Below are 16794 nucleotides of genomic sequence, written 5' to 3' on the forward strand. Positions count from 1 at the left end.
GTGATGTTTCTTAAATTTAAAACAGGAGAGCTTTGCTCCTTCTGCCCGTTCACGATAGACCATGTTTATCTTTACAGCATTGTTCAACCTCATCCCAGTGGGACTGCGCGTTGTTGCCATCCAGGGCGTGAAGACAGGGTTGTATATAGCCATGAACGGAGAAGGTTACCTCTACCCATCAGTAAGTAACATGCCAAAGATATTGGCCATTCATTCAGTTTGCAAAATAACAATAGCAGCAACAACAAAAGTGAGAAAGTTTTGTGTCTGTTGATTCTGCCATTTTTGCTTTACTATTTGACCTTTGCTACAATGCTGTAGGAGCTGTTTATGCATTCCTCATCAACGTTTGATAATATCAGTATACCAAGCAGAAGAGTAATATTACTTAAAATTGTGCATTTGCCATATTTTTTAAATGACCTCGTTCATAGAAAATTGAGCAATTTTGAAAGAGTTGATGTTAATATAATCTTTTTAATTTCTCTTTAGAAATGTATGTCTTAGAGAGTTTCTTTACAATCTTTCATAACAAGAAACAATCAATGTGAATTCTAAAAAAAGATAAAATTTAGAAGAGACTAGTTCTTTTAAAAATAAGAATTCAAATTGTGCAAATATATTACTGGGAAAATACGTTTAATATCAAAATGAGTATCGCATTTAACTCTAAGCAGGTCTCTCTGTTTTGTGTTAACGTATATTAGAAGTTGAGCACTTTTCCAGCCTTATAACCTTTTTCTGGAATATTTACTATTTACAAATAATTTGCATTCAGATGTGCTATATTCATACATTATATACAGTTAGAATTCATCTCTGCCACAGGTTCATGCAATAGAGATTTAGATGAAGGTACCCCTTTCGACTATCCTTGATGCAAAAATTGATAGATTAAAGTGATACCTCAGAGAAAAATGCTCTTACTTGGGTTTGCACGTCATCTTCATATAAATTCTTTAAAATTCTTTTGTTGTTAAATAACATCATCAAAAAAATTACATGTAAACATACACACATCACTCTCTCACACACACACACACACACACACACACACAAAACTTAAGCAGCAACATTCTCTGTTGCCTCCCATGAAAAATGATATATTTTCTTCAGCAAATCTGGGAAATCCTGTTGAAGGAAATGAAATGCGAGATACGGATTCCCTTTGCGGTGAGCTGAAAAACGCAGGCTCTTGCTATTTTGGAACCTTCATCTGAGCTCCCTGCGGGGTGTCCCTGAGCACAGTCCTGGGCCTCACATTATGTAAATTGCATTCTGTTGCACAAGATGAATATTCAACATATTGCCAGCGAGATCAAGCTAGGATTCCCTATCTCCCCTTCAGGAAAAATCCAATTTAGACGAAGATCATTTTCTGGAGATGCCTTATTTCAGATATAAGTCAATTTTATTGATTTGACATTTATTCCGGTATTTTTTGTTTCTTTTTTTCCCCCAAGTAATCTTTTAGATGCCTAAAAATTATTAGATGCAGTATCTGCCATAGCCTCTGGTTCTCAATTTCTGTTGATGATTTTATCACGTTGTTGTGCTCTGGGGCATGTGTTGATATCAGGGGAAATTTAAATCTTTGTTTTATCTTTTTGCTACCGAAGGAGATGCTTTTTAATTTTTGCAATGAGGTGGTGAATGTATACCTTTTTTTGAAGGTAGGGTGTATCATCTTGAACATGTGTCTTAGCCTATAATACAAGTACTGGCTATTTTCGGTGCGATCGAAGCAGTGCAGCAGGACTAGAAGTGAGGAAGGCATGAACTGCCCAGTCTAGTCCTTGGCATCTGACTTACGTATGGCCTCCGTGCCCAGGAAGCAGATCTATGGGCCACAGCATCTGCCCCAGGATTTGTTCCGGTAACAACTTCAGGCTTATTATGAACCCACGGTTTTCTACTCTCACCTCCCTGATTCTCCAGTTCCTTGGCTTCTGGGCCTCCTTTCTGGTGTTTTGATTCTCTGACTTACAGATCTTGATTTTCTCCTCTTCCTGTTTTTGACTCTGCACTGAACCCAGCATCTGGTAAGGGGCACTCTCTTCACCGAGCCCTACCCTAGGAGATCCCCTCTGCCCAGGCCAGGCCCTTACAATCCTCAGCCATCTTTAAGAAGACTTAGACAAAAATCAAAAGCAATTTCCAGTCTTGACTAATACTCAACAGTTAAAGTGCTCTGTCTATTTCAATATAATGAAATTTGAACTTCAAATATTTCAGTGAAAAGAATGTTTTTCCACATTCAGTCCAAATTCCACATTCAATATAATTTGTATTATATTATAAAATAATAATATAGCACAACACAATATGACAATTATTATACTATATAATAATACTGATAGCTCTCTTTGTATAATAATAATAATAGTTAATATTTACATAGTACACTCTGCCTAGCACTGTTCTAAGCACTTTACAGTCTTAGCTCATTTAATCCTAGTGGCAACTGGTTAAGCAAATACTGTTGAAATGATGAAACAGATGCACAGAGAGTTTAAGAATCTCTACAAAGTCATCCAGGTAGTAGATAGAGAAGACAGGATTTGAGTATTATCAGTCTGACTCATTAGCTTACATTTTTAACTGTTTCACTGTACTGCTTCCATGTGGCAGACATTTTTCATAATATGGTCTGGCACCTATTCTAACAAGAAGTTATAAACACATGACAACGCAATGAAAACCTTTAGGGAGTTGTTACCTAGGAAAGAAACTTCATTTCACTTATTAAGAAGTACAATTTGAAACGTAATCTGTTTCCTTTGGAGATTCTTGAATAAAAAAAAATTATAGAAAGTTATATTTACCCAGGAAAAGTTTGATGTTATATACTGAATATTTAATATTCTTAAAATTTGTTAAATGTAACATCTGAGCTTTCAGTTTTAGAATCTATGACAAACACAGTTAGTCCACCTAAGACGTTTTGAACTAAGTTGCATAAATTTTTTTAAAAGAAAAATCCAGTGAAGCTCAGATTTAAAAAAAAGAGTTAAAGATTTAAGTCTAGGAAATGAAGGAATCTGTTTTAAGCTTATGCCCACCTTAAAAAGATCAACTTAATGTTCGTGCAGTGTAAACTAGTGTCTAATATGGCACCAGTTTTATTGAAGATGTATACAGTTAGAATGTAGACAATAAAATACTCAGATCGTTCCGAATGAATTCTGTTAAGTGAAAATCACATTAGTGATTTTGACTCGAGGTGTATATTCCTCTAATTGTTTTCGTGAGGGGACTCTTGTGATCCCTCACCACCCAAATAAAGATATTCAATTTGTCAGATAATTCCACCTCAGGGAGACCAAAAAGGTATCTCAACTGAGAAGTAAATAATCACATTTCCGATGCTGAAGGTGCTTGTTCCCTGTGGAATCCTTTCTTCAATATGACAATAGTCATTTCTTTTGTGGTCATAATGATTGTAACACGTTACTTGAACATGTATCTCAGGAGGATATCTAATATCAGGATATCTAATATCAGATATAAACAGTTTGTTTGAAGGTAGACCATAGGCTGCAAGGTTGCAGAACAGAAACTGACAAGGAAATACTTTTGCTAGAGAAGTAGTTTAAAATGATGTTTAGGGAAAACAATGTATTTTGACCAACTATAAACTATTTATAGTGCTGTGAGGAACAATCAGATTTTTTTTCCTCTTCCAAACAAACTGTGACTTTGAAAGACTAAGAAAATCCTCCATAGGAAGACAAGGTTGAATGTAAACACTGAAGAAAAACTTTGAATGAAAGAAAAATATCATTTATCATGTGGGCAGAGATAAAGAATAGTTGAACTCAGATTTTGTTTCTGATACAAGAAAAGAAAGAGGGAGAGGGAGGGAAGGAAGGAAAAGAGGCTGATGACACAGTGGTAAAGCCCTGGGTTTTTTTCAGATCACCTGGATCCTGGATCAGACAGCCAATACTTGTATCATGTCCTGGTGTCTCTGTCTCTCAGCCTTCTCATCTGTATAGTTAAAAGGGTTTCGCTGGATGCTTTAAGTTAGTTTGGGGGTTTAAAATTCTAGTTTTAGTCTGATTGATTTTTTTGAAAGATGAGGTTAAAAATGTACATAAAATGTTGAAAGAGTCATTATTGCTGTCTTATCACAGGCTGACATTTATGAAAATATTATTTTCCAAATGGTGCTATAAGTGTTTCTATTACCCAGATGCCGGCATCTGGGGAGGCTGTAAGCCCTGGGGTTCTCCTAAAATTAATATTTCATCTGAGTCTTTTAACTAAGTGATGCAAGTAGAGAGGAAGACTTTCTCCTTTCATGTAGATTTTAAAAGTGAATCAGGAAAATGCATTGCTATGTGTTTTGCAAATATTAGGGCTTATAAGAATCATCTGGAAAGAGAGGAAAAATACAGATTCCTTGGATCAACCTCTAAATCCTTCGGTTGGTCTGGTGGGAGGCCCAGGAATCTACAGTTTAATAAGGAAGCTCTTACCTCCCCACCTGTCCACTGGTGGGTGATTCTAGAGCTGGTAACCCTGTAATCAGCAACCACATGGCAAGCATCATTGCCATGGCTGGTGGGGGAGATGATGGTAGCTTTAGACCATGGTGGTGAGAGTAGAGTTGGTGAGAGATGGTAGATGGACTAACCAGGCAGAGAAACCAAAATTGAGTAAAATGAAATATTTAGCTTTCCTAACATCAACCTCTAAGTTGAAGTTTGCAGGAATTTCAATCAGTTCTGCACTCTTCTTCACTAATGCAGCAACCCAGAAGCCCTGGGACGTCTGGATACTATCACCTCTGTGTGCTGGCATCAACTCACCCAACTATCAATACGCAGTGAATGTGTAGGGGGAGATGAAATGTTCTTTCATTAAAGAAAAAAAGATTAATGCTATGTATTCTGTGAAAAGAATTTTCAAGGACCTCAAAGTCTTATCTACTCTGCATGATATAGTTTTCTGATATTACTGTCATATCTTTCAGAAATGTTTTCATGAGCCTCCTCTACAAAAATGGTTCCACCTTCCCTCCTGCGCGCCAGCAGGCATCTCTTACTTATGTGTCTTGATTTGTGTTCCTGTCCTTCCTCAACTTTCCAAGGGCACCCAGAGAGGAAAGCCTCAGAGCTCCCTGCCGCATTCCACCAGCAATTGTACATCTTCCTGCAGCGCCCATAGCTCTAGCAAAATGGGATGGAATAATGTTATTTCCTTCTTGACATTTGCTCCTGTGTTCATTGCTCAAATTTGGGGCATAAAAATAGAACTGCTTTGTTTTTTCACAGTGTGCTACCTAATTTCTCTCAAATTCTTTCTGTTCTTCCCTGAGAGTTACGCACACAAAAGCATACACAATCACTCACCTGTATTTCTGTGTTCATGGAGTATAGTGTGAGTTATTTGCCCATCCCTGGGACCCATTCTATCTCTGAATAACATGTATGGACATCCACTCTCAGGACACTGCTCACTATTTATCCTAATGCTGGTAGAGGTATCCTGTGCCTCCTAGCGTTTTTTTCCTTAGTTCCTAGGTAGTGCATGGGATTAATTAAATAATCTGAGTGACAGTAACCATTACTGGCCATCAATATCCATTGTAGGTGAACCAAGGGCCTCAGTAGCATCTGAGGACTGCTTGTTCTTGGGACCAGAGTTTTGTTCTTTGATGTGACCCTTGAGAGGAGGGAGGCAAAACTATAACCAAGCAGGATTCTAAGTTCATCTGGTTGCACAGAGGTGTCCCTTTCAGAATGGAAATTCTTTCATCTTTCATCCTTCATCTCTCTGAATTGGTCAGTTTCTTTATCTTAAAAAGTCTATTAAATTTGAGATGATTATTAATGTCTCTGTTATTCTTACAATCTATGACTATGCATGTTTTTCTGTATAAACAATATCTAAGACCTTTTGGGAATATATATATATATACATATATAATTTTTTATATATATTTGTGTGTTTCATTGGCATTATGCTTAAATTATACACACATTTATTCACATGATTATACTTCTGATCAGAGTGTTTCTATTTCTTTTTGTGAAATGTTGAATAATATTTTTGAATTTACACCTATTTTAAAGCTTTACTTGCTACGCTTAAAATATATTTCTTTTTTCATTGTTTTCCTATGGTTTATCCCCTTTATGACTCAGTTGGATATATCACCCAGACTGAAAATGGCTATTATTCTTTCTTGGTATTTTGGCTAGGACAATTTATACTAATAAGGGAGCAAGTATGGTACTTCAGTTAATTTCCCTCCAGTATTCTTGTAATTCCCACAACACTGAACACCAATGCGTAGAATATAATTGCTTATGACAAAGGCAAGAATGTCATCATTCTACTTAGGGTCGCTGACTAGAAGGAAAAAGCAATTGAGAAACAAATGGTAGATTACATGGAACTATTTTAAGTAGACTTTTGGACAAAAGAAAAACATGAAACATCTCATTCTTCTATTGTTAGATTGATAGTAGGCAATAAAAAGAAATAGATGTTCTTTTTGGCTACCCAAGTTCCAGTGTCATTCTATGGAGTATGAAGGAAGGAATTGGGATTGAGGTGGAAAAGATGCTGAGAGCTTAAGAGGAAGAAGAGGAGAAAAAGAGAAATCAAAAGAAAAGGAGATAGTAAATCAGTAGGAAGAGGCCTTAGGCAGCATTAGGGAAAGGAGAGAGAAAAGAAAGAGAAAGAAGGGAGGATGGGAGGACGAGACAGCAAAGGAAAGGAAAAGGAGAAGACACATCACAAGGAGAGGAGAGAGGGAGGCCACATCTTCTGCTCACTCCATCACGTAACTGGAATCCAGCTGACTCTAGGCTCCGGCCTCCAGCTCTAGGGTGGAGAAAATAAAATCCTCTCTCTGGAAGCCCAGTCCCATTTCCAATAACACCCAAGATACCTTTTCTGCTCTAGCCCGATGACTACTTTCTCCTATTTCCCCTCCTCCTATTTTCTCCTCTCCAGAATGCTAGCTATGCTTGGTTAACGGTATTCTCTAAGCAAGGAAACATTTAACTTCTAAAGGATTATACCTGCGACAGTGAGAATTAGTGGAAAGAGATGAGTGGCAGTGTGAAAACCATTGCAATAGTTCAGGTGAGAGATTCTGAGTATATTCAATGGAATATTCGTCATCCCTAAAAGAGGATATACTGCCATGTGCAACAACGTGGATGAATCTGGAGGACATTATACTAAGTAAAAAGAACTGCGTGATCTTATTTGTGGAATATAAACAAGTCAAACACAAAGAAGCAGAGACTTGAATGTTGGTCGCCAGGGGCAGGAAGGGAGGGGAAATAGGAGAATAAAAGAAAAAGAGAAGAAAAAAAAGAGCAAACTAAACAGGGCTTGCAAGCTACAAACCTTTGTTTTCTTTGGGCGGTATAAATGTGTGTGTGTGTGTGCGTGCTTGCATGTGCACTCGCTCGTGTTCTCACTCTCTCTGATCCGAATGCCTTTAGTTGGGACATGTACCATACAGTTTATAGTCTACAATGACAGCTAATCCTTAATTTTATAAAGGAAGACACTACACACATGATAACTTTGCTTCTACACACGTTAACTTCGTTTCTGGACCTGGAGACATTGGTTTCGTCAACCCCTGAATTAAGGGGCTGGAAAGGGACAAAGATATTTGAAAGTGTTTTTTGGGGAAGTTATGGAGAGAACTCCATGGTAGGGGAGGGGACAGAGTCACAGGTCTGTCTAGTCTGACTAACTCAGAACCTGGTGAGCTGTCTTAAGAATGGTGTACAGATAGAGAATTGTTCTGTGATGGATGATGGTTGATTTCCTTTTTACTCGGGAATGTGAGACAAAGATGAAGAAATGGGGTCAATGACATCAGCATGGATGAAGTTAGATGTTATAAAGAACTTTAGTAAATAGCATGGCTTCCTGAGGAAGCGTTCTAATATGTTTTACTTGATTCCTAAGTATCTAGAATCAATAGAAGCAAGTTGGACACTGGATAATAGAGCAGAGGACTAGCTGAGTTAAATTTATAACTTGTGCCTTTATAAAAATGATGCTAATAATATGGGAGGGAAATCAGGTCTTCAGATATTCTCGTGGAGGTTCACAATCCTCAACATACATAAGATTATTCAGACAACATTGTAAATATTCAGATCCCAGAACATTAATCTAAAAGATTCCAAGAATCAGAATTTTGAACGTGTATCCCAGGCATTTTTCGCACCAACGCCTGAAGGAGCATAGCTTGATACACACAAGTCCATCACTGTCTCACGAGTCATGACTTAGAGATTACATGATTTTATATCTACCATTGTTTATTATTATTATTATTATCATAGTTTACAAATTCATGGTTCCATTCAAGCCCCTTGAAGTAAGCAGAATGACATGACCGTAAGCAGTGCTCGCCCTTCCCATTGACCAAATGATCAGGGCTTTGAGGAAGTTTACGGAGGGAAGTCCTGACTGTGATTGCTTGCTCAATCTGTGGAAAGAATAGGACAAGAAAAGTGTCTTTGAGCATCAAGATAATATAGAGAAAGGCAGAAATTTTGCTGAGACTTGAGAAACTGAAATAAGAGAAAGTAGAAACAAAGTAAGACATTGAATTTCAAACCAATAACAGCTGATTTGCAATCCTGAAAAAGAGAAGTCATCTCCATCATGTAAGCTCGGGGGAGAAATTGGCCGGAGACAATCAGCCTGGGGCCACTCGGCACCTGCTGACTTGAAGGGGTGATTCAGGACAAGGGCCTCCTCTCAGAGCAGGTTTCCAATGACAACAAATCTAGATTGCTTCAGAAGTGAGCTCTTTTTAGTTTTTAAAAAATTACTAAGGAAATAAATATACCTATATTTAGTAAATCACCTATTTTTCCTAGTCCTCTATTTCCTCTGGAAAATATTGCTTCCTCTAAGTAGGACCTTCCCACACAAGTCCCATTTCCAGAAGAGAGGAGACTTCTTTCTACATGATCAGCAGGTCTCTGGTGCTTGGCCCACCTTTGAGCGTCTTTTCTGGGTCCCCTATCGATAGTGGGTTGATCCCATGTGGGCCCATCATTATATGGGTTACTTAACTCTACCAAAGCCCATAATCTCTAAGTCACAAAAATGAAACACATATGTCTGACAACAAAAGGATCTGCAAGAAATATATAGAAGACCATTTCTTCTCAGTGTAATTTCTCAACACTTATATATAGGCTGAAGAGTCAAGCACTTGGTAGAGATGTGTATAATCATGAATCCATTCAACAAACATTATTGTATGCCTTCCAGGGGCCAGCCTGGTGGCATAGTGTTTAACATCACATGCTCTGCTTCGGTGGCCCGAGGTTCATGGTTCAGATCCCAGGCACAGACCTTGGCATGACTCATCAAGTCATGCTGTGGTGACGTCCCACATACAAAATAGAGGAAGATGGGCGCAAATGTTAGCTCAGGGACAATCTTCCTCAAGCAAAAAGAGGAAGATTGGCAACAGATGTTAGCTCAGGGTCAATCTTCCTCACCACAACCAAACAGAACAAACAAACGAAAACATTATTGTATGCCCTCCATTGACAGATATTGTGCTGTATGTGCTGGAGCTTTAAAGATAAGTGAAAAATTCCTGATTTAAAAACAAAAACCAAAAAGCCCTGGACATCCAACATAAAAGAGGAAATCATTTAGAATGCATCTTTACTGGATGAATTTTAAGGCTCCTATCTTTTCTCAGAGTCTATGATTGATTATATTTGCACATTTCCTATCACTACTTCAATAGTGATGGATATGTAGGAAGTCTTCAATCTGTAGTTCTCGATTGGATTGATTGTTGTTAACGTGGAATAAATTTCACAAATTTTATTATATGTTCCTTGAGCACCCTCCTGTTTATTATATGTCACTTATCTTTTTTCCCCACTGAAAAACATTAAGCATCAGCAAAGAATGTATGTCTCTTTATTTCTCAGGTTAGAATTGTAGAAAAGCACTTATTTACACATTGCTTTCCTGAAAGAGCATGATAAACCCGCAGAGACAGATCTTGGCTATGCAATGTTTGCGTTCTAACATGGTCAGATTTGCATTAATGAGATGAGTGGTAATGTTGTCCTCACCTTAAGAGAGACTCTCAGGGCAAAAAACAAAAACCTGATTTCTAGTAAACATTGCTAGCACTTGAACTTGAACATTTTAAAGCAAGCACATGAAAAATGATAAGTAGAGAAAGGGCTTTATTATTTCTATATCTTCATAAAAAGGCATGAAATACTTTGATTTTATATTTCCTTTTAGTGTCAAAGAAAAAAATATAATTGCAGTTTACAATTTTATCCTGATTTTCTCTAGGGTGAAAACTATAAGTTACTGTAAACAGTAATAAAGTTTAGGTTTGATTGAAATGTTTCAATTTTTTAAAATCTGTACTAGTAGAGGGTAAATAGTAGGTAGTAGATGGTGAAAGGAATTTCTATATATAGGGAGTTTTAAAGACTTCCTAAAAAATTGAGTCCTAAAATGCTAGATAAACAATATTTGAGAATAAACTATCTCTTTGTTTTCATTTTCCACATCATGAAAAAATTTCAAAAATCTACGTAAGTGCTAAGAAGGCCAATATGCCACACAGTGAATGACAAATCGGCTTTAACATTAAAGCAATAATTAATAGCTACTAAAATTGGGGGCCAAATTCTGCTTCTTTAAAATTTATTTACGTTTGTGGAAACCCTCATGATTGAAATTGCAACAAACCATTCACCCAAGTTGAGTTGATGGTCTTTCTTTCTGATTATTTCACTTTTAGAGAATTTTTCTTCTTCCTACCTCTGTAATGGGAGCTACCTGCCAAGAACTGGGAACCCGTGAACCGTGGGTTCATGGTGGGCCCTAATTTCCTCAATGTAGCCTCAATGATTTACATCCCATTTCTTAGTCACTTGGGAATTAAAAAGAAAAATAATTTATGAAATCATAAAAATATGAACTACATTTTTTTTTCAGAGAAAGAACTATAACAACCTTTATTGAAAAACCAAATTGACTGTTCTTCACATGTTATATACTAACAAAATAACTGGCAAAATTGTTCTTTTGTTGATAATTTTTACTGTTTCCCCTTGCTTGTGCTCTCTGTTTCCACTGATTTTAGAGTTATAATACTATTGAAAGAATGATGGCCATTTATTTGACGAAAGTATGATGACCATTTATTTGACTGAAAATACTGGCCCCATTTCCATTCTAATATTACCTGTCAACCAATATCGATGCAACACATGCTAGAACCTAGAGAAATAATGGTGAAAAAGACAGAGATGGCCCCTGGCCTCATGGAACTTACAGTTTCTGTAGAATTGAGTTCCACGCACAATGCACTTTAACCTTGAATGATTTCTGTATGTCATGGAAGGGCATTTTGTGCTCTGAGCTTCTTAGGGTTTCACTGAATATTGGCTGTTTATCGTAAGGTAATGTGTTCAGTTTGGAATGCAAGTTCATAGAAAGGCACATAATGTATTTCTGAGCAAGGACGTAATCTCTTGAGAGTTTTATTTGGAAGTAGATATTGGTTTTAGGATCTGATTAAGGAAACGAAGAGAGATGAGTCACTTAATACATGCCTCATGCAAAGGCGTCATAATTGGTTGTTATTTGCAACCAAATGGGAACTAGATATTTCTGTGAGGTTTTGGAATTGCTACATCTCTGACAAGGTAGAAATATTTTATTTGGTCATTAATCCTGGATTCAGGCCACCATGTAGCAGAAATAGTCATGTGGGCAAACAGGAAACATTGTTCGAGTTTACTTTTAAGCTGGTACAATTAGTCCCTAAAAGTACTAACCTGACAAATGGTGAATATTGGTTTATGTCATGAGAGGAGAAGTTTTTACTGATTTTATGTAATAAATTAACTGTGAATGCCCTTCAAGAGGCATAAAGACAAAGAATTGGTTCTGGGGCCGGCCCCGTGGCCTAGTGGTTAAGTTCGCACACTCTGCTTCGGCGGCCCAGGGTTTTGCCAGTTTGGATCCTGGGTGCCGACATAGTACCTGAGGTGGCATCCCACACCACAACCAAAAGGACCTACAACTAGAATATACAACTATGTATTGGGGACCTTTGGAGAGAAGAAGAGAAAAAAAAAAAAAGAAGAGGCACCATGTTAGCTCAGGTGCCAATCTTTCAAAAAAAAAAGAATTGCTTCTTAATGACTTCCATTAATGTAAACTTCTCAAATTAATTCATTTATCTCTCAGCTATGAGCCCTTTATATCATTGTTTCCACTGTCTAAACCTTATACTCAGTGCATAAGAGATCCTGGTCATGGCAGATTATTGTCTATGGTGAGTGATACTCTGTTATGGTTCAAGAGTGTTGGTTTCTTGGTCTGTACATCAGACACAGCTTTGAAGAAATCAATATCTTTCTTGTTTGTAGGTAATAAAGAGTAAAATTATAACATGAGGATATATTACCTTGAGAGTTGCTTATTTATTGGGGTATCAGAAACAATTGTTTTTATTAGAAGGCACATTAAATTCTCACAATGCAAAGATACAAATTCATTTGCAAGTACTTCCTCTGTAATTAACACTTATTACTCACATTATTTTTGTTATTGTGTTAAATTGTAAGTTAAATGACAGTGAAAAAATTTAAGTTTGGAAGAAATTGTGGCAGCTACTGCATTATTGTTTAAATATTGCCATTTAATACTTTGCTTTCTTATCCCATAACCATCAATTCATGTTGTCAACTAAAATAATCCATAACCAATCTATAAATGAAAATTTGGGAGAGTTTATTCTGAGCTAAAATGTGAGGACCATGGCCCGGGGCCTTTCTTCCCAAAGGAAGAAAGGGCACCAAAGAAGTGGGGTGTACAGAGTGGTTATATACCCCCAAAGAGCATGTTTCACATATGATTGAAATGTCCCTTTTACAATAGTCGTGAGACTGCTCTGTTGGCACAGCAATTGATGGACACAGCAGGTAGGTCTGCTGTCTTGGTGGACACAGCAGGGTGGCAGGTCTGTTGTCTCGAGCTGGGTGGTCACAGGTGAGCACAGCAATCAGTTCCTAGCCTAAGGAAATATGCTTATCCCTAAGGAAATGCCACTGTGGAGGGAAGTTGCACCTTTATCTTAAGGCCATTTGTTCTTGCCATAGGAAATGTTTAAAGCGGATATACAATGCATGCTCAATGGCCACGTCAGGCCCTTTTGGGAAAAAAAACAAAGTCAGGCCGAATTAGGTTTACAGCAAATGGCTTCCTCATATACTCCAATATATACTATTGCTTTCCATTTCTATTTGTCAATATTATTAGTAGACGCAATGGAAAATTGTTTTGCATCAAGAATTTGCAATTTGGATAACTCTGCCTACCATTTAATGAAGGCCAGTATGCCTAATTCCTATACTGTTTTTATTTCAATATCAATTAGAATTCTATATTTCTGGCAATATTAATAACAGAAAAATCAAATTTTAAACTGTTCAGAATTCTCTAGATGACTTTTACCTAGAGACGAGGTAAGAGTCATTCTTTTAATGTCCATGGAGAAATAAACTCTAATGTGAAGTATCATATTAAAATAACAGAGGAAACTATTAAGAACTTGTTCTGCAGGTGCCCTAAGTGAGTTAGCTATCTTCCTAATGCAGTTTGAGCCCTTTGAAAGAGTGGTTTATAGACTTAGCAAAGCCAAGTGTATACCCAGGAGAAATGGCAGTGAGCCTTTCTTTAATTAAAATTACATTCCAGGAGAGAGCTCGCACACTGAAATGGGGAGACAGAAGAATGGCCGTGGGCAATTGTTCCCCTGTGTTTATCTAAAAAAATCAAATAACACCTTGTAGGAATTTATATGCAGACAAAGTTCTTATTAACTTTCATGTGTCATTCATGCAATAACAATAACCAAAAAAAGAGAAATAGAAACCATGTCAGCAATATGTGATTGTTTAAAAGCACAGGATGTTCAGTCACAGTGTGAGCGACAAAAAACAATCCTGATTTTATTTTATTCCTGATGATCAGTCTTTGGGACCAATTAGAAATTCCTCAGGCTCATTAAAGCATGAACTACCAGGACCAAAAGATTATGTTATTTGAAATTTTTTATGAACAATAATTTCATTAGACATTATGTTCCTAATATGACTAGGGAAAACTATGGAATGTGCCACATTGTAGCACTTAATTTCAATTATCCAATATTCCAATCATTTTCTTAACAACAGACTTGCCCAGGGGTCTGCTGAAACACTGCGTATCTGGCAAATTGCTGCATCCTGATTGATCCAACAGTAGCATGTTAAAATTACCTTAACTATTCTGTTCAATACCTAATTGTATTTTCCATTGATGTCAGTGTTCTACCTAGACACATTTGGTACTTTAAAATAATTTTTTACTCTGAAAAAAGTGGTAGAATTGTACTATCGGTTCCTGGAGGTGACTTTACGTTTGAGGCGGTGATAGTGAGAATGGTAAGACAGAGGTGAAGAAACATAATGTCCCAGTTCTGCAAACGTAAGGGATGCACAACCCCAGAGTGGTTTTCAATGTGTTATTGATGTAATAATTAATTAATTTCACTGTATTAAACGTATCTTGTTAATTTCACTTCAAAGTTAGTTTCTTAAGGGTAATTCAGTAACCTGAAGGGGTGAATGCAGAGTACCTGGATATGTTACTACTGGGTAAAAATTGAATTATTTTAGTACGTGGACTGTGCAGGGTGTATGTATTTGTGTATAATTATTCTATAGTCATAAACTACTAAGACATACTCTTTGCCATGCAATGAAAAAGGCACACACATAGAAATTGGTATGCTGATGTGGACATGTAGGTATTTTTCTTTTAGTTATAATTTAGGCATTTTTCTGCATACTCATTGTGAAGTACTGTGAACATACAATCCACCATTAGAGAAATTTTATGGAATTTATGATTTACAACCCCAGTTATTTTTAGTTCTTCAGAGGCAAATGCCTTATATAATGCATTTTTCAAATGGACAACAGAGTGGGATTGACAGGTTGACAGGTACAATGGGAGGAGAAAATACCCAGCTCAGAAGACTCAATGAAAGCTGGCAACGCCGCCAGCACTAATTTAAGCATTTGGGCCCTCCGGGTGACCTTGAGAATTCTGAATGACTTTTTATAACATGATGATGACATTGAAATGCTTTCCAAAAATAGGTGAAATACTCAATTACGTCTTCTTTAATCTTCAGATATTGTGATTCTGTTCTGGCAGAATGGTGGCACTTAATTACATAAGGTCAGCAAACATCACCATGTCTATCACACACACATGAAGAACAAGTCGGAATTTCCCCAGCTGTGCAGCTGGCCTGGTGGGCACAGTGCCAGCAGCAGTATTGTCCTCTCTCTGCCGCCTCTTCTGCCGCCGAGATCCCAGTAATGGAACACCAGCTGAGCAGGGAATGAGCGGTGGTATTCCTTCTCTCTGCTTATCTATCCCGGGATCCCTCTTCAACATTTCAGGAAAACTAAAGTTATGATATCCACAAAGGGCATTTATATTTATCCATGAGTGTGTATACATCCTCATCATAATCTCAAATCGAGTAAAGATTGCATTCAAACACATGGTTCTTCAAAAGAGTGCTCACCTAAGTCAAATACTTGCAAGGGATGTGCAGATGTAATGGTTTCCTAAGTGTCATAAACTCTAATGAGCTTTAAAGGTAAATGAAATAGTCTTTTTACATATATTCCAAGTATTAAAGCAGCAAGCTATAGGAAAGAAAATCTGGAGCTTTTGGGTCAAAATCTTTTTTTCTTTCTTTTTTTTTTTTTTTTTGTTTACAACTCAGTTCACTTCATTGGTAGACCTCAGGGTTTCTTCCTTTCTTGCCTACAGTTGTTATTACTATCTTTCTGATAACGTCAAATAGCCTCCACTCTGTCACTGAAATAACCTAGAAACACTCCCATGAAAGTGGATCCCATAAAATAACACTTCCATGTCATCTTTTTGTGTCCTGAAACTAGAGAAAATGTCAATATAGTATAAATAAATGCATAATAAAACTAAAATTTTATGCATGGTTCTAAGGGGAACTTGTTACTGCTTTTGAAATTTATTGACTTGAAAAGTAAATTAACACATTCTGTGGTTTTTAAGATTTTCAAGGCAGAAATAACTTTATTTTGATGATTATTTTAATAAAATTTTATTTCAACTTACCGTAATATGTATCCCATGTCATATCCTTAAGAGGGCCATTTTATCACCTGATTTGGAGAAGACAAACTTATTTTCCTGGAAACATGCATGTATTTTTATCACATTGGTGATTTTGAAAATATAATTTATTTGTGATACATTTCTGGGTCCTCCTAATAGTGATCATGTGTTAAAATGTTAACTGTTTCTATTCATATTTGCATGAGAGAAATGATGTTGCAAGGAAAATACTAGTATTCAAGTTGCTGATATATATGTGTTGTGAGAAAAGTATTCCATCTGTATTTAGCTGTGAAGTTCGTTTCAGTGTATTTTCCGTTTAATATTTGTAATTCTCTCCTAATGAAGGAGTATATAATTATTTTCATCCTATTTCATGTATGTGTAACAATCAGGGAAATTTCTGAATATCCAGGTTACTAGGATGGATGAAATATTAATGTTTTCTTTGTAAAAGACATTGAAAAAAATTAAAGGGAAAAACACCTACTTAGTTCAGCTCAACTCCATACAAGTTTAGAGGGGGTGGGAACCCAGATAATAATATTTCAATCTATTTCCATTTTCCTTCCT

At 36.8% G+C, this 16794-nt stretch overlaps 1 protein-coding gene across 1 annotated transcript in view; it reads left to right on the plus strand.

Moving 5' to 3' along the window:
• The window catches only part of FGF14 (fibroblast growth factor 14), a 167532-nt gene that overhangs the window by 51687 nt on the left and 99051 nt on the right, over positions 1 to 16794 (plus strand). The window contains exon 3 of the mRNA XM_046664912.1: positions 78 to 181. Coding sequence (XP_046520868.1) covers positions 78 to 181 — 104 coding nt within the window. The remainder of the gene's footprint in view (positions 1 to 77; positions 182 to 16794) is intronic.

This window comes from Equus quagga, chromosome 6, assembly GCF_021613505.1.
Source record: "Equus quagga isolate Etosha38 chromosome 6, UCLA_HA_Equagga_1.0, whole genome shotgun sequence".
Taxonomy (NCBI): Eukaryota; Metazoa; Chordata; class Mammalia; order Perissodactyla; family Equidae; genus Equus; species Equus quagga.